We start from the raw sequence: 18,587 nt of genomic DNA on the forward strand, positions 1-18,587 counted from the left end.
TTAGAAGCAGGTCTGTCTTCCCTCCTTTACAGTCTGTGCTAGCCTTCACTGTGTAAATCACCGCGATGTGGCCCGACAGCTACATGAAGCAAAATATGCTTACTTGACTTGAGCCCTTACATCTACAAAGTCTGTCAAACTACAGTTTATTTCAATGCATTGGCTAAATCTAACGTAACCTAATGTAAATTAGTGTGATTAGTATGATTAGTGTGTCAGTTAGTGTGATGAAATCGCAGTCTTCACTATGATGTACTGTACATTTCCAGTGGTATATGATGTGCTTGTGTTCAGTGTTGGGGGTAATGTATATTACTTATATTATATTAATATAATATTAATATAATATAAGTAATATAATTATTAATTAATATATTACTTTTATGAGTATTGGAGAACTTGAGGAAAGTACTAAAGGAGAATCTACACCTTCGCTCATCTGATACAGGTTGGCCAATAGTGGAGCTCGGTGCTGAATGGACAGTGTATTTATTTATACTTGTATATTACAAGTATTATGTAATACATTACTTTCCATGCAAAGTCATTTTGTAATGTAACAAGATCACTTTTGTTAAATGTGGTTAGTAATACGTAATAGATTCCTTTTTCAAGTAATAAATCCCAACACTGTCACAGAATACTTCTGACAGATTCCCAGAGTGGGCAGATCCACTTGTCTTACTTTGTACGTCTTTCTGGCTTCCTGCTCCCTCTTCTCTCTCGCTTTCTGCACTTTCTTCTCTTGCTCTGATCGTTTCATCTCCTCCTTATCGTTCTTCTTCTCCTTAGGTTCCTTAGGTTCTTTAGTCTCTGGTGCCGTCCTGTTGAGGGAACAGGTAAACATTGTATTCAGATAACTTTACTTTCCCTTGTTTTACTTTATTCATCAAGGCAGTAAAATACATCACTGAAATGTTCACTGAGTATTTACCACAATAACGTGAATAAAATACACATGCATAAAAACACAGAAATGTACGACGTACAAATTAAGAGCAGCATAGAGAGAGAGCAAAGAGACATTCATTTTGTTTCCGTGTTAAAGACACCTCACCATCTCTCCTCCAGCTCCTCATACAAATCCTCACCACAGACCTCTGCCTGTTAGAGGAAAGAACAAGCCTTACATCAGACTAATGTGAAGGTTGTGTGAACCACTATAAGCCTGACTCTCTCCCTCTCAAAGTATAGAACACAACACACATATTTCATCTGAATGTTGTTGCGGAAGGCTACTGTTGTAGCAGACGTTTTTGGGGTCAGCTCTGCAGCTAATATTTCAACAGCTTGTGTATGTTGCAGCAACATGCGGGTATTTGAACAGTATACATATCTCAACGAAACCAAATGTTGAATGAGATCATGTTCAGCCAGTGCCTGTTTTATGAGTGAAGCTGCATGCTGTCTCTGACACAAACCATCTCTTAACACTGATCCGTGTTAGAAAAACGTCCCCTGGGGTGCTTAGTGGTGTAGCACACTAATGCGCATACCACGTAATCGCAAGGTTCCTGGTTCGATTCCGACCCTTTACCTATCTTGCATGTCATCCCTCCTCTCTCTCTCTCCCATCCTTCCTGTCAATCTCTACTGTCTATATCCCAATAAAGCAGAAATGCCCTAAAAACATATTTAAAAAAAAAAAAAAAACGTCCCTTTAGTCCCAGCAAGTTTAATGCAACATACCGCACATACTTTAAAACCAATTTAGTGCCCTATGTAACCGCATTATATATGCTGTTCTCGTACTTCAATGTGCCAATTGAAACAACATTAATTATCTTACCTCAACATTCTTACTTGGGTGTCCTGTAATGAGAATAAGTCAAATAAATCAAGCTGAAAATGACTTGATCTACGTGTACAATATCTATTTTAGCTCTATGTGCTTGCACCACAACTGATGAGCTGTAAACATATTATTCCTATTCAGATAAGAGGGAACCTAATTGATGAATGCTTGATGTATTGATTGATGTATTGATTGATTGATTAAAGCAGTCTTACCTCCAGAGGGAGGAGGTGGTGGGAGGTCCATGCACCCAACATCGTCATAGGTCTCCTCCTGGTCCGGCTTGCCCCTGGTACAAGGTCAGAAACAGGGACGCAGTGCTTGTTTGTGAAAACAAATACAAATTGTACTGCTGATAATAAATGTTGCCTTCAGTCTGTATACAAAAAAAAAAAAAAAAACTATTTAAAAAGTCTACAGTCAGTCTGAGGGAGAGTAGCTAGTTCCTCTGTGCTGTGATGTGCATGATGTAAACCTGTGAACCAGAGATGCACGAGGATGTGAACTCAGAAACCCCAACTTCCTGTGAGAAACAGTTCTACGGCGACTAGCAGACTAACAAACGCCACATGGACAATGGCATACCATCGGCCCGGGTAGGCAACTCTGGTCACAGAGTCATGATGTGAGCAGGCTTTTGTTCAAGCCGAGCACAACAAGGAAAATGCTGTTTCAACTATTCATGGTTTTTGACTGCTGTGAGAAGCAGTGTACTTACATGGCTGGTGGGGGGTGAAAGGGAGGGCAGGGCGGTGGAGGGCCAGGGGGGCTGCTACCGGTGTGAGGAGCAAGAGGAGGGGGAAGAGGACATGATGTCTTCAACCCTGGGCCTGTCACACAAGAGAAGAAGCCTTCTGCTTTTTCTGTCTTACCCATCAATTATTTCCCCGTATTGATTCTCTAAAGCAAGACATGTCACTTCGCAGAAATAAGGAAGGATGAAAATAATGCTTCTAAATAGAATTGAACTCACTGACATTTACAATTCTTTCAGTTGCGCGGTGCACCACATCCCGTAAATACTGTCCAACACTGACAGGTTTGAACGGGGATTATTTCAAACATTTTAGAAGTTCTTAAAGCAAGGGAGCAGAGCTTTTACCGTCTTTCCTGGAAACTCCACTTCCTCTGAACCTCTCTAAGTTGACGTGAGGTGGTCTGCTGGGTTTCAGAGGAAGGTTTCCCAGAGCAGCTTTATGAGGCAGGGGCTTCCTCTTTGGAGCAGAGGGGTCATCATTCTCCCTCTGAGAGACCGTTCTGTCCCTCACTCCAACCTTCTCTGCCAGGAAGTTGGGTTTCTGGGACAGGGGAGGTGTAGGAGGCATAGGATCACCAGAGCTCAAAGCTCTGTGGCTTCCTGTCTTCACGGCGACAGTGTATACCATACTTCCCTCTTTGGCAACTCCATTTTGTGCTTTTGGTAGAGATTTGAAGATGGAGCTCTGCTGCATTTTGGGGGTAGTACCCGCTGTGGGGGGTTCCTTTGGGGTCCCCTGGTCCAGGTGAGAAGGCAGTGCTGAGATGGGGGGGGTCTTTGGTTTGTGGGTGGTGGGCAGTTTGGGGCCTTTGGTGGAGTTTTCAGCCCCATTCTCACTCATCCAGGGAGGTTTAGCTGAGGCTGATGCCGGCGATGCCTTGACCTTGTTTTCCAGAAAGGCTGTGTTGACTGGAGCCGTCTTCAGGAGAGGTCTGGGGAAAGAGGTGGACCCAGACCCTGTGGGTTCATTGCCCCCTGTCGTCTCCAAAGGCTTGGGCCTGAAGGGCTGTAGTTTAGGGAACGAAGTCCCTACGTTCTCTCTGGCGGGGGTGTCAAATTTCTTCTGAAACATAGGCTTGGGGGCTAGGGGCGCACTGGTGGTCACAGCCCCCCCACCCAGGCCCCTCCCCAGGGGTGCCTTCTTGGCTAAGAGAGGGGAGCCAGAGGAGTGGCTGGACTGGGTTGCTAGTTTGGGCCGAACTCCCTCCATGGGGCTGCCTCCTGTATTGAATTTTGCCATAAGTTCCCTGAAGTGAGATGTCCCCTCCTGAAGAGGGGAGAGAGAGCAAGTCAAAGACAGAGAAAACTAATTTTACCGATTGTTTTCGGGTGGAACCTGTTGTCAATATTCTATGTTTGCATTCATGAGGCCTTTACATTAGAACCATTTGAAACAGGTCACACACAAAAGAGTCACTTCCGGTCTTCCACCGTAGATTGAAAACCCATCTCTTCAAGCTACATCTTAACAGTCCCTCCTAAAGACCGCTTCACCCTCACTACCCCCCCTATACTAACCCTAACCCCAACCCCGAGACCTCTTCCCCCCTGCTACCCCCCTGTACAAGTTCTCTCCTGCTAATAAAAAATATTGCAATATTGCACACTGTATACTTTTGGTTTTGGTTTAGAGAACTTCATGATACAGACCTACTGAACAGTACATCTGCAATCAGAATATTGTGGCCTCAATGTTGAAGCAATAGACCATAGGCAACATTTTCCTCACTGAACTGTATTTAAAGCATATGGCTTCTCAAACATCCATTCACTCCTTGGTACAGCATGGGTTAAAGTTAGTCTTAACCCTAACCCTAACCCCCTTCCACCACAAACTCACCTAAGCTCTGTGAATCTCCACCACACGCTGTGAGCAGCCCTGTTCCTCTGTGGGTCTAAAACAGTGTGAAATACTGTCCTTCAGTAAGGCCTTTAGTGCTGCGCATGTACAGAGCTACCTCCGGTTTTACTATTCACAGAGGTGAGAAATGAGAAGTGACTACAGCGGGGGTCTGACGGATAGCCTGCTAGCTTAGTGTTGACTCAAGTACAATAGAAGTCTCTTTTTATCAGAAATGAACTGGAACGCAGCAAAAATAGTTGCCGTGACAACTGTGTACTAAAATGCAGATATGTATCCTCCATTCAATACATGTACAGTATACAACCTCACCTTATACTGAATTATCAAAACTCCAAAATGACATGGGAGAGAATACAATACTCACCATGATTCTTGACGACAAAGCCCTTAGGAGTTTATCAGTACACCTCTCTCTCCTTCTGCAGTTTTGACAGTACCGCCCGTTACTGTTTTTGCAGATTCAACAGAAATTTTCTGCAGAGCGAAACAACACACTAACCTCCTCTTGAACAAGACAACCCATATTAATACATTCATTTGAGAAGCCTTCGGTTTTATTAAGCACAATACAGTTCATGACACACGTACAGTCGAGAACTCCACAAATCAGAATATGAATAGCTTTTCATTTTGTCAATGAATTACCAAACTGTCACATTCCTCAACAAGCTGCTTGGCCATGATACAACTACAAGAGGACTCAGATAGAGACTGCATTACAATCAGACAGACAATAACTTCATATGTTTCCTTATTCCTGTAACAATCTGACAACAAATTGTATTCATCATTTCAACACACGCCACAGCACCATCGTTGTTCCTTTTATTGAGCTGCGTAACCACAGTCACAGTAGGCACACATGGGTGGAAAGGAAGTGAGCTTTGGGAGGGTGTAGTCAAAGCCTGTCTGCCTCTCAGCCTCAGGGTCCACTTGTGACCTATGTGTGAGGTCTGTAGATCATCAAAAGATGTATGGGAGCTTTAAAATAGGTTTACTCAAACGCTCCATCACACATGAGTGTTTGGAGTGAGTGTTGTGCTGGAGAGGAGTGTGTCGATGTCCTGGATGGCTCTGGAGGTTCTCTGGAGCGCCTCAGCGATGCTGCTCTGACTGACTGGGTCACAGAGGGAGGAGACCTGGTCTTTACAACCCTGGTCGCCCAACCCTGGGGAGTCCCTCTGCTTCCTGAGCAGATTACTGTTCTCCAGCATAACTGGACACAGCAGGTTAAAGAACATGGATTGATTATTTACTGTACAGCTAATCAATTCAAGTCTTCTGTGGCTCAGTTGGTAGAGCATGGCACTAATGTCGCTTTGGATAAAAGCATCAGCTAATATATATATATATATATATCAATTTAATCTATTTTTGTTATAACCAACTTGCTGGCAAGACAACAATAGCACAGTAGCTACATTAGCATTGGAAACATTCATGTAGCAAGGCCTGTGACCCATGTGACCCATGCCAGCCACCCAGAGTCCTTACCAAGGATCCTTACGAAGGATCCTTACGAAGGATACAATTGAAGCGTCTAATCTTCTCCAGCTCTGCAGCAACACTCGGCAGCAAGCTAGGCCTGAGACAGGAAGTGAAAATGACAGGACAAAAGCTTATCTCCAGTAACCAATCTCATTCTTTAAATCAAAAGCGGACACCAAAGAACACATACAGTACATCTTACCTGTTTTGTACCATCTCTGTGGTCCTCATGTGATCAGACTCATAGATGTGTACTTCCTGTTCATATAACCTTGGTTCAGAGGAACTGGTCTCCTACACACAACGAAAGATTAATATCAATATGTGATATATATAACTATACAGTACCAGTCAAAAGTTTGGACACACCTTGCCAAGAGTGTGCAAAGCTGTCATCAAAGCAAAAGGTGGCTACTTTGAAGAATCTAAAATATAAACCATATTCTGGTTTGTTTAACACTTTTTTGTTTACTACATAATTCCATATGTGTTCCTTCATAGTTTTGATGTCTTTAATATTAATCTACAATGTAGAAAATAATAAAAAATAAAGAAAAACCATTGAATGAGAAGGTGTGTCCAAACTTTTGACTGGTACTGTATATGTTCTGTCAAATTACAGAATAATCATCCTGCCTGACCTTTTCCAAGCAGCTAGGTGTAGAAGAAAGCTTCAGTGAGTGTCTGGCTTGGTTGTAACAGTCGAGGATCCTGTGAAAACAACCAGTGTGTAAGTGTTTATATCTGAGGATTGAGTAAGTGTCTACTCCACTTCAATTCAGTAAATGTAGGACTAGGTACAGATCTCCAGATAGGGCTCTGTCTTCACTGAGCAGTGGCCAAGACAGAGAGGATAGCACCTTTATTGAACTACTGAGTACCGAGAAGGTACCGGTGTTTTACCTGCTGGCACGAGTTACAATGGAGTACACAGAGAAGACCTGCCCCGGCTTGTCAGGAGGAAGGCTGCTCAGGTGGTATGTTACCTCACTCACCTGGAAAACATGAGGGACATATAATATATACATATATATACACTCACAGAGCATTTTATTAGGAACACTATACTAATACTGGGTAGGATCTCCCTTTGCTCTCAAAACAGCTTCAATTCTTCGTGGCATTGATTCCACAAGGTTTTTGGAAACATTCCTTTGAGATTCTGGTCCATGATGACATGATTGCATCATGCAATTCCTGCTGATTTTTCAGGTGCACTTTCAAGCTGTGAATCTCCCGTTCTACCACATCCCAAAAGTGTTCTATTGGATTCAGATCCGGTGACTGGGAAGGCCACTGAACTCATTGTCATGTTCATGAAACCAGTTTGAGACGACTTTTGCTTTGTATCATGCTGGAAGTAGCCATTAGAAGATGGGTAAATTGTGGCCATGAAGGGATGCACAAGGTCAGCAACAATACTCAAATAGGCTGTGGCATTCAAGCGATGATTGATTGGTATTAACGGGCCCAATGTGTGCCAAGAAAACATTCCCCACACCATTCCACCACCTCCACCATGAGAAGGTGTACAGGTGTTCCTAAGAAAGTGCTCAGTGAGTGTACACACACACACACACCTTACCTCTCCAGACCCAGGCCTAGCTCTTTTGTGGGTGAAGTAGCTGGCCAGTACTCCATTAGACCTGATGACTGAACCATCCCCTGGGGAAACCTCTACCACAGGGATCACCCCATCCACTATCCTGGACAGGAGAGATAGTGAAGGACACAGCAAATATAGTGATTTAAACCGAAAATGATGGAGGACGTCCATACAGTATTTACATGTTATCTAGGCGCTATAGTGTGAATACCACAGTGTACTCATACTGAAGTGAACTACCTGTAGACTACCCCTTGACACCACAGCACTCTGACCAGCTCTGTACGAAGGTCTTGTTCCGGGTCCTGTTCACCTTGGTCAAGAGAGTCTCTTAATTTCCACCTAATAACAAAGAACATTGTTATCTACGATTTGAACATCGTTCAAATCGTAGACCTCCTGTCTATGTTCAGATAATCACACAGCATGAGTTTAGCACATTTTTAGTAAATAAGACGTACAACCTTGCAGAGGCACCAAGGCTAACTGTGTTATAGCTGTTTTTCTATTGACGTATAATTCCAGAATCAGAATCAGAATTCTTTTAGAATTCTTTTTTATTTGGCCAAGTATATTTGCACATACAGGAAATTGACTTGGTGAGGTTGGTGCATGGGACATAAAAAACAATAGCAAATATTGACAAAATAGCAATAACAAATCTACAAAATAGAACAATAAAACAAGACATTTTGTAGGCTGTGTGAGGCTAATTGATTTAGATAATCAGTCAGTCGATGAACCTGTGGTGATGTGGTGAGGGGCATCTAACAGGCAGGGATTCAGGTAGACGGGACCTCCTCTCTCCTCTGGTTGGATTTGGTATCGTTGTTGTTCTCTCCCTCCCGTCTCTCTCTCCCTCTGTCTCTCCAGCTCCGTCCTCCGCGGTCTCTCTAGAGGGCTGGGAATGACGACTTCTCCAGTGGTGGAGGGCCAGAGAGAGAGGGTAGCACCACGCTAACTGCACACAGGAGCAGGAGTGGTGCTGGACCACTCTGGTGGTCTGGTACTGCTCTCCTGGCTTACGATACAGAAAATAATACAAACAACAGGTTAGAGGGAACACAACATAGAAATGTGTAATTGTCTTCACACAATGACACTAAGAGATATGAATATAACATCACTAGAGAGCTCTACCTTGGGCTGCCCAGGTCTGGTGTAGCCATGAGGAGAACAAGACCTTGATCTTTCTGAATTATTGGCTCCTCTGGCCTCAGCATGTTTGGTTTCCTCAACTCTCGTCTGCAGATGATCGTTGCTTCTACTAAAGCAGGTTTGGTTTTTTGTCTGTTGGTGTTGACTGACTGCGCTCCCCCCTGGGTCCTCTCTGGTCAGATCCCTGTGGCGTGGGTTCTGACTGAGGCTGCAGGTGAACTCCACAGAGAACTCCTCTCCAGAGGGAGACAGCAGCAGGCTGGCCCTCCCCTCCACCGAGCTGACGATGGTTTCACCGTCTGGTCCTACCTGTGGCTGACAGGAGTGAGATGCCGGCCACTCCACCTCTGAGTCAATGCTGAATAACTTCTGCAAGACAAGGGTAATTCAATAGGATATTGAAAGTCAGTCTCTGTAAATAGTAATACTACAGTAAATAATACGTTTTTCCATCCATTTATTATGATTTTCAAGGGCCCAATACCTTTCTGCAGTCAGCAGGGATGAGTTCTTCAGGCAGGTAGGGTCGTATGGCATACTTGTTCCTAAACTCCAACGCATCTGTCATCAATTCCTACAAGACCAGCAAAGACATGACTGTCAAATGTTGTATAAAAAAGTATAATTGGGGGAGAAGAAGGAACTTTTTTCTTAGAAGGACAACGTGAGGTTCCTTCCTCCCTTAAGATAATCAGTGGAGTCCACACCAACCATTTAATGCGTGAATCAATTTCAGGTCAGCAGTGAAGACTAAAAAGAGAGGAGTCAGTGGACGCGTTTGTCCAGTGATTCCAGTTGACCTCTTCTTACCTTGTAGCGACTGATCGCGAACCTCGTTCTCTGTCGAACCTTTTCTGTAGACTGCAGTGGGTGCGCAGACGGATCTGGGCCTTTCTCTAACACGAACTCCGAACCACAGGGTGACAGGTGTAACCGGGAATCATCTCCGTAACGAACATCCACCGATTCATTCTCATACATGACCATCAAACTGAGACTGGAACTGCTGGTGGCCATCACTCCAGAGGCTCGCTACCGCCGTTAACTTCACCTGTCAGGCAAGCTGCTTTACATACATCTATTCACGGAATGCATCTGACAGCAATATAAAACGCAAAATCACACCGTTTAACTACATCGTCAGCTTTTTTCCTACAATTAGTGATGAAAATGCTCCGTTCAGGTCGTCAACAACAAACTTCCCGCAACACGAAAGTCGTTCTCCCATTGGATGAGAGTCTTCTTCTACGGACTACGGAGCACTTCACTGTCAAAGCGAACGTACCTGGTTAGCGCCACCTATAGGCCTTTCAGTGAGCTACACTCATATAGCCTATACGTCCATGGATCCATCTGTGTCTGATCAAAGCACTTCACACATATGACAACAACACATAAAGCAAGATGCGATGTGCCACGGCTGTCCTAAATGACCTAATACTTCCTCTGTTACAGCCACTGACCTATCTGATGAATGCACTTCACACAAAGAAGAGTCAGTAAAAAAAAAGGCATATTATAAAGAATTTATTGCAGGCAAACAATACTGTAAATAATATTTACAAACTATAAAACGAACATTCCTTTGTGTGGGATCCATACATGGCTGATGGTTAAAAACAAACTGAATTTGGAGTTGAATTCATCCGTTGTGACATTCCTGGAGCAGTGGGGTGTGTTTCTCATTGACCGTTGAAAACTGCCAGACTGCAAGAGATTTAAAGCTATGTTCAACAGACAAACTGCATTCAAAACTATACCGTTGCCTGAAACAGGGACTGTGTTGTACTCCTCAACAATTCTGTCAAATAACTTAAATATCTAAAAAGGTCCATTAAAACCTGTAAAAGGAAGAACAAAAATACCCCTACATTTAAAAAACTTTTGAGTTTGCTGCCATTTGCCAGATTCAGTAGTATTTCAAGATGTTTTTGTTAGTTCACAAACCCCCCCTTCTTAAATGCATAGCCTGTAACAGGGTACTTGACCATTAAAATAAACTAAATGGCCAACCACTGACAGATACAGATGGCTCTGGGGCTGAACCCTGGGGACGTACTCAAGTAGGACATGCAGAATAGAATGCGTTTCTGTCTGCAACATCGTTTATCTTGTGTCCTACTGAATGAGCAGCTGATGTACAGTAACCCCCGCAGCCCAAACCTAGGTTTTGTCTTTGATAATTCACAGTTAGTACGCAATCAAACTATGCACACATTTGATGATGCTACTCTGCTGTTCAGATACGCAGTAGTCTTTAAAATCCACAGCACACAGCTTCTCCCCACAGCTTCATGACGAAGAGTGAGGGAAATAAGTGTTTCTGAAACAATCGAAAGAAGCAAAAAAAATCGAACTCCCCAACCCAAAAAAGCCAAACAGTCTGAATAACAGCATTAGAATAAGTAGATCCAGTAGATTGTCCCCCCATGTTCCATCCAAAGAAAATCCCAGCCATAAAAAAAACTGTAACCCAGGAATAAACGTATCAATCGCTAGTTTTCTTTGATTTTTCCCAGTCGCAAACATTCCAGCAAGTCGAACAGAAAGGTGCCTGTTCAGTCTCTCACAGCTTCCTCTCGGTCGCTTCAGTGTCGTTTTTTTCTCTCTGATTCTAGGCAGAACTTCTCAAAAGCTTCCTCAATCTCAGGGTCCATCTCATCCTCATCGTCGTCAAATCTGTGAAGACACAACAAGTCATTTACATAATGGAATAACAGCTGTAGAACAAAGTGTTTTTATCAAGGTCACTCTCGCAGCACTTTACATCAAGGTACCCTTTACAATGAGTTTATAAATGGTTTGTAAAAGGGTTATATGCACTTCATGTTAATCATTTGTTAATACATGATTTTATAATTCACTAATAAATATTTCTAACTAATAACTCAATGGTTTAATTGTGTCATAGTGTTTGGTGCTTAAAATAGTGTCTCTACACAGACACAAACACACACACACACACACACACACACACACACACAGTTTTGAGTGAGTGAGGGTAGGTGTGAGCCAGCTAAGCCCCCTCTCTCGCCCATCTGCTGACTAATCTGATTCAGAGGCTCTGGCTTCCCCTGTTGCATTGTGGGCCAGACAATCACACCCACCCAACCAGGGGGGCCCACAGGTCATCCCCTCACACAGGCATAAGGGTATGTGACCTGGGTGACCTTGCTATTTGGGCTGCGTCCAACACTCATACAACTTAAATGCAGCACATTTACTGTACGCTAACAATGCAACAAACTACCTCATACAGTTTAGTAAAAATGTATGCAGCTCTCTAAGGGAATATTCTGGAACTACCAACGAAAAGCTTCAATGACAATGACGTATAACCATAAACCATGTATACTTACAATTCATTTCCGTTTTCCTCATAAAGCTCTGGGAAATAGTCTTCTCGGTCCAGAATCTCCTGGTATTTTTCAGAATATTCTGTAAAAAAGAAAAGAAATAAATAATAATAAAATAAAAATAAAAATTCAGGCGGATAAATGGTGAGTTGGCTTTCAAAGTTTTCACCTTGATCGGTACTAAGGATACAGTACCAGTCAAAAGTTTGGACACACCTTCTCATTCAATGGTTTTTCTTTATTTTTTTTAATTTTCTACATTGTAGATTAATATTGAAGACATCAAAACTATGAAGGAACACATATGGAATTATGTAGTAAACAAAAAAAGTGTTATTCTTCAAAGTAGCCGCCTTTTGCTTTGATGACAGCTTTGCACACAGCTTTGCACACTCTTGGTAAGGTGTGTCCAAACTTTTGACTGGTTTCTGTACGTCACCACACCCCTCACCTGGGTCAGCAGCTGTGAAGGGCGTGCCGTCTGCTGTGTAGAAGGTGGGCTCATTCTGAGGTAAAAAACAACAACAACGATGAGCAGCGAGACCAGTGACCACCAGGAAGGCGTGAACACGCGCCGTCATTCTGAACCAAACTCACCATGAAGTAGTTGGGGTCGTTGTCTGGCGTGGCGTCGCTGGCGGCCGCAGCTGCATGGACCCTGCCCCAGTTACTGGACCTCAGCTCCACCAACCGCAACAACATCTGTTTCACGTCCCTGAGGAACACACACACACACACACACACACACACACACACACACACACACACACACACACACACACACACACAATCAGTCATATGATGTCCTCATTCATTAAGTCATTCACCTAAGCAGCTCTTCTTATTGCCAATGAAAGGAGCATTCCGTTGACTGAATTAAACAGTTTAAAACAGGCTGATGGTTTAAACAGAGGGAGGAGTGTTTCTAATAAACTCAACACAGCCACTCTCTCGCCATGGCTCTCTCTCATACACACACACACACACACACACCTACACACACCTACACACACCTACACACACCTACACACACCTACACACACCTACACACACCTGCTGCAAGTGGCATCCAGTACAACGTTCTCGATCCTCTGGACCAGCTGGTCCATGTCTGGTTTCCCGCTCTTACTCCACGCGTCCTCCAGAACCGAGCCCGTCAACTACAGAAAAACACCACCAGTAGAACCATTAACGACCCACAGGAGGATACGCCCTGAAGTATCAACACTGACATGTACAGTACACTGATTTGGTTTTGACTGATATGTTAACGATATACCATCTGAACCCTGGTTCTAAGGTTCGTTAGGGCGGGTTCTCTAACCTTGAGCAGTTTGACAGCACAGATTAGGTTTCCGTCTACTGGGTTGGAGAGCAGAGCGTTCATCAGGTCCCTCAAGGCACCGAGCAGGATCTCAGCTCGCGATGGTGGCCCTTTCGCACTCTTCACCTGAACAAGTACACCACACATGTATCAGTCACACTGAAAACACCCCCCCACCCCACCCCCATAAAATGTGAGGAGTGGTGGGGGCTTGGGGTAAAAACGGACCTGGACCACAGAGAAGACCCTTAAATGAACGTTACCAATAGGCTCCTTACCTCCAGGTTGAGGTAGAGCTCTCCAAGGAAGAGCACGTAGGAGTGGAATTTCTTCTGAGTCTCCACATCCCCTCTCACTGCTACATCCCTCTGTTCATACTCTGTCCGACACCTGAAGCACAGAGACGGGCAGAGGAAGGAGAGAGAGACGGGCAGAGGAAGGAGAGAGAGAGAGACAGGCAGGCAGAGGAAGAAGAAGAGAGAGACAGGCAGAGGAGGAAGGAGAGAGAGAGGCAGGCAGAGGAAGAAGAAGAGAGAGACAGGCAGAGGAGGAAGGAGAGAGAGACAGGCAGAGGAAGAAGAGAGAGCAGCAGGCAGAGGAGGAAGAGAGAGAGCAGCAGGCAGAGGAAGAAGGAGAGAGAGACAGGCAGAGGAGGAAGGAGAGAGAGACAGGCAGAGGAAGAAGAGAGAGAGACAGGCAGAGGAGGAAGGAGAGAGAGACAGGCAGAGGAGGAAGGAGAGAGAGACAGGCAGAGGAAGAAGAGAGAGCAGCAGGCAGAGGAGGAAGAGAGAGAGCAGCAGGCAGAGGAAGAAGGAGAGAGAGACAGGCAGAGGAGGAAGGAGAGAGAGACAGGCAGAGGAAGAAGAGAGAGAGACAGGCAGAGGAGGAAGGAGAGAGAGACAGGCAGAGGAGGAAGGAGAGAGAGACAGGCAGAGGAGGAAGGAGAGAGAGACAGGCAGAGGAAGAAGGAGAGAGAGACAGGCAGAGGAGGAAGGAGAGAGAGACAGGCAGAGGAAGAAGGAGAGAGAGACAGGCAGAGGAGGAAGGAGAGAGAGCAGCAGGCAGAGGAAGAAGGAGAGAGAGCAGCAGACAGAGAGAGAGAGAAAGGGGAAGGTCATGGTAGAGGAAGCGATATGTCAAACAGGAACTCAACGTCAAACATCATACAGGCCGCGGCGCGGCCTAGCGGTAGCCCAGCTGGCAATAAACACGTCGGCTATGCGAGGATTCCCTCTAGGTCCGGCAATCTGCGCCATTCTCCCTCTCTTCTGTTTCCCTGTCTCCGTTCCAAGTTGTCAAATACCAATTAATATCTTTTTTTTTTCTTTTTTTTTAAACACCATCAGCAAGATTAAGTTTCTGTATCAGTCTAGAACAGGTGTTTCTCTTGGTGACCCATCTAGAACACATGTAAACAACCAGAGATACTCATGGCACACTTGATTGTAGTTAATGGCATTTGACATGATTTACAGTACCAGTCAAAAGTTTGGACACACCTTCTCATTCAATGGTTTTTCTTTATTTTTTTTAAATTATTTTCTACATTGTAGATTAATATTGAAATCAAAACTATAAAGGAACACATATGGAATTATGTAGTAAACAAAAAAGTGTTAAACAAACCAGAATATGGTTTATATTTTAGATTCTTCAAAGTAGCCACCTTTTGCTTTGATGACAGCTTTGCACACTCTTGGCAAGGTGTGTCCAAACTTTTGACTGGTTCTGTACATATACACTAAGCTCACCTTTTGAGGAGCAATTGACGGAAGTTTCCACTCGCAGGGCTGATTGCAAGGTTGTGAGACAGATAGTTACAGAGCCTTGCTCCCGTGTAAGCAACATTTGGGATAACAGTAGACTGCAAAAACAGAAACAGCACACAGCAGATTAGATGAGCAACCATGTGCTTGGCTGGTGTGGACACTTATAGTCAATTGTAAACAGCACAAATCAATTTTCAAGCCCTCGGGGATGAACAAAGCGTGTGTCTACCTGCGTGTAGATCAGTTCCACCAACTCCTGAAGCGTCTCCTCGGTCGTGACCCAGGCATTAAGCATGTTAGCTATGTGCTCAATGTCTGACTCAAAGGACCCCGGTGAGGAGTTTAGGTGACTGAGGAACTCCTGAACCAACTCATCCAATGACGTCTCAGGGTAATAGCCATCACTGCTTTCATCCAAAACAGATTCCTTCAAATTAAAAGCCGAAAAATATAAGGAGAAATTTGGATAACAGAGAAATGTTCAGAAACTAAGTGTATTAGTAACACATGTGACGGACTGACATTCTTCACTGTCAAACACCTTTATGAGCCAACTCTCTCTGTGTATTGCCCCTGGGAGGTCCTGTACTGTACCTCATATTGGGCATAGCTGCTGGTTGGGTAGAACTCGGGTGCGTTGGCTGACAGTGTAGAGGTCTTGGCCAGGGAGTCCAGGCCATGCCCCTTGGATGCAGGAGTGCTGTTATTGTATGTGGTGTGATGGGGTTTGTTTGATCTTCTATCTGAGGAAAACAAATAACACACGTGATTTACATTTCTCCCAAAGAAGTACTGGAAGCAGGAAGGTAGCCAAGACATTGTCAACGACTCCTTAATAAGTGGATTAAAAATAACGATTGTAATTTGATGCCTCTCATCATTAGCTATCTTTATCACTAGTCTGAGGTCGAACTGAGGCAGCTAACAACTTACATCGCCTGTATGTAACGTGATGGTCGATTTAATCTATGCCCTGCTACAAATGCAATCCCGTAGATCACACGGCCATAAATCAAGAGGTTTTAAAAGATGCCACCATCTGTTCTGAGGAGAAAAACATCCTCGCATCCTTCATCGTACCAACGCAGCTGATGTGACGAGGGTCGAATTGGATAAAGCAGCGAGTTCAAAAGTAAACCAACGGAACGGTGTCGGCGGGTTGTTGGTGTGCGGCTCCCAGCCAGCAGCATTCTACTTCACACAGTTTGGCAGACCACAGCAAATGTCACCGTACATGGTGAAAGCATGTTGGCTATCAGTCAAGATTGAAATAAACCAAAGGGGGCAGCTAGCTAACGCCTGCTAGCTGGCTTGCAGCCGTGCATGATCCGGTCGAACCTGAATATTACCTGCTCCGACAGCCTCGCCGACGCTTGTGTTGTTCTCGGCCAGAGGCGGCGACGTCCGCGGCTGTCTCAGCGGCTCCCGCTGGTTGAAAACCGAAACTTTGGCGTCCCCGTCTCCCACCTCTACGAGGCCGGGGCTCGCAGGCTTTATCCGGGCTCTGCCTGCCCCGGGAGCTCGGTCGAAATTCTCTGTCATCTCTGCTTGTAAAAATGCGAGCTAGTAAGGCTTGTTCCGAGGCACAACTCAGAACAGCATTCGGTCCAAAAATATGGGAGTCGGCTCGACAATTGACGGTAGGTGTTGGATGTTTCGCTGGTCCGACCGCAGACATTCAGCCTCTCACTTTCATATTTACTATTTCTGGAACTGCTGCTGGACGCGATCGGATATTGCTGCAACGGCCACTTCCTTCAACAACAAATCCGACACGGCAGGAGATTAGCCACGGCCTCGACCGAACAGGCTGGCGACCTCTAGAGACGAGGAGGGAGAACAACAGCCAAAACGGCTCTGGTTGAGTAACACAGACATTCCTTTCAGCCACCTCCTCTACAATAAAACACATATACACATATACCACACACACACACACGCACACGCACGCACACACACACACACACACACACACACACACACACACACACTCACACTCACACACACACGCATTCACATGCACACACACACACACACACACACACACACACACACACACACACACACACACACACACACACACACACACACACACACACACACACACACACACACACACACATCAGGGCCCTGGTGGATCAAAACCCTTCAGAAGTGCCTCTCTCAGTAGCTGCCCACTACAAACATGTGTGTTGCACCAGACCCCTAAACATAAGCATTCATTAGCTATTTAGCCTCTAGCCATTTTCCACTTGTTTCCTAAAGCTGGATCACATTATGTCAAAGAGCATTCCCATTCCAGAAATGTGGAGACCCACTTTGATAAAAGATTACTGCCCCTATTTTCTGTTATTGCTGTTTTTTCTCTCCAAATAAGTGTCTTGGAGGGAGTTCAAACATTCACAAGTCAAGTCCTGGGAATGTGCAATAGATGAAAGATGACAATACCTTTAGGAATTCTAGAGAAATAGAGCCGTGGCATGATTCACAGCTACCAGCACTGTTAGTCTATGCATGTCTGGTAATTAGTTACACATACCTCTGTGAAATATTGTGTAATTTTATGTAATATTGTTAGTTTCCAATGAGGCCTAATGCATGGGCCAGGTGGCATGAGATGCTGTAATTTACATTGACATAATTCACTTCAGTTCGGGAAGTCAAAGGAAACACACTGTGCTATGTGGGGCTGCACCATTCTATTACCGAACAATCAGGAGAAGACTGTTCAGTTGAATTGCACATTTTGGTATGTAGCACAAGGCACAGACTTCACGGTGGAATGCTATACCATTCCATAACATTGGCAATTCGTTGTGGTGCCTCCAGAAGCTGTCATTACAGCGACTATATAAGCGTTTCTTGCTCAAAGCAAATACCAACGTGATCCCTGGCATTTCACAGTAGTCTCCCCAGCATCATAGCACCCCAGGGACAGGAACCACAGTCTAGCTGATTCAGCAGAATTTAGAGATGAAGACAAGTGCCCCTCAACCCTCCCCTCTAACGTCCTCGTTTGGACCCACCCGCTCCCTTTTCTTGTTTTCCTAATTTCATCCCCTTCCAGAGATAGATGTTCACAGAGGCAAGCGAGCACAGAGCCGGAAGCTTGTGGTGTTAATGTTCTCCCCCTGGCCTTTTGATCTGGCATGATGGCAGCTGCCATTGATTAGAGCATTTGTTGATGATTACTGAAGGAAGTGGGTGGCTAGACACAGGTCATATCACTGATCTCTCTTTCCTCTCTCTCTCTCTCTCTCTCTCTCTCTCTCGCTCTCTCTCTCTCTCTCTCTCTTTCTCTCGCTCTCTCTCTCTCTTTCTCTCGCTCTCTCTCTCTCTCTGTCTCTCTCTCTCTCTCACACGCACGCACGCACACACACATGCTTGCACACACACACACACACACACACACACACACACACACACACACACACACACACACACACAAACGCACCAAAGGTCCAAAAACC

The 18,587-nt window shown here is 44.8% G+C and overlaps 3 protein-coding genes across 3 annotated transcripts in view; all 3 read right to left on the reverse strand.

Moving 5' to 3' along the window:
• The window catches only part of LOC310807515 (FYN-binding protein 1-like), a gene marked incomplete at its 5' end in the record, with an annotated part of 6,342 nt that extends 2,550 nt beyond the window's left edge, over positions 1-3,792 (reverse strand). Inside the window, 7 exons of the mRNA XM_083674013.1 lie at positions 1-79; positions 686-824; positions 1,058-1,104; positions 1,790-1,812; positions 2,011-2,084; positions 2,514-2,625; positions 2,898-3,792. The exon at positions 1-79 is cut by the window's left edge and continues 81 nt beyond it. Coding sequence (XP_083530139.1) covers positions 1-79; positions 686-824; positions 1,058-1,104; positions 1,790-1,812; positions 2,011-2,084; positions 2,514-2,625; positions 2,898-3,792 — 1,369 coding nt within the window. The remainder of the gene's footprint in view (positions 80-685; positions 825-1,057; positions 1,105-1,789; positions 1,813-2,010; positions 2,085-2,513; positions 2,626-2,897) is intronic.
• A 1,181-nt stretch (positions 3,793-4,973) lies between these two features.
• On the reverse strand, positions 4,974-9,826 carry cUnh5orf34 (chromosome Un C5orf34 homolog). The gene is made up of 11 exons (XM_083672897.1): positions 9,479-9,826; positions 9,153-9,242; positions 8,651-9,037; positions 8,254-8,531; positions 7,751-7,852; positions 7,490-7,610; positions 6,808-6,899; positions 6,546-6,615; positions 6,107-6,198; positions 5,946-6,001; positions 4,974-5,632 (listed from the first exon to the last, which is right to left on the reverse strand). Exons 1-11 carry the CDS (start codon positions 9,683-9,685, stop codon positions 5,427-5,429), a joined length of 1,701 nt encoding a protein of 566 aa, XP_083529023.1. The 5' UTR covers positions 9,686-9,826; the 3' UTR covers positions 4,974-5,426.
• A 359-nt stretch (positions 9,827-10,185) lies between these two features.
• paip1 (poly(A) binding protein interacting protein 1) lies at positions 10,186-16,852 on the reverse strand. The gene is made up of 11 exons (XM_083672743.1): positions 16,467-16,852; positions 15,712-15,860; positions 15,347-15,544; positions 15,100-15,212; positions 13,627-13,738; positions 13,349-13,474; positions 13,078-13,184; positions 12,622-12,739; positions 12,476-12,530; positions 12,028-12,106; positions 10,186-11,347 (listed from the first exon to the last, which is right to left on the reverse strand). The coding sequence occupies exons 1-11, from the start codon at positions 16,657-16,659 to the stop codon at positions 11,257-11,259; spliced, it is 1,341 nt and encodes a 446-aa protein (XP_083528869.1). The 5' UTR covers positions 16,660-16,852; the 3' UTR covers positions 10,186-11,256.
• Positions 16,853-18,587: the final 1,735 nt, after the last annotated feature.

Source organism: Argentina silus, assembly GCF_951799395.1.
Source record: "Argentina silus genome assembly, chromosome: 7".
Lineage (NCBI taxonomy): Eukaryota > Metazoa > Chordata > Actinopteri > Argentiniformes > Argentinidae > Argentina > Argentina silus.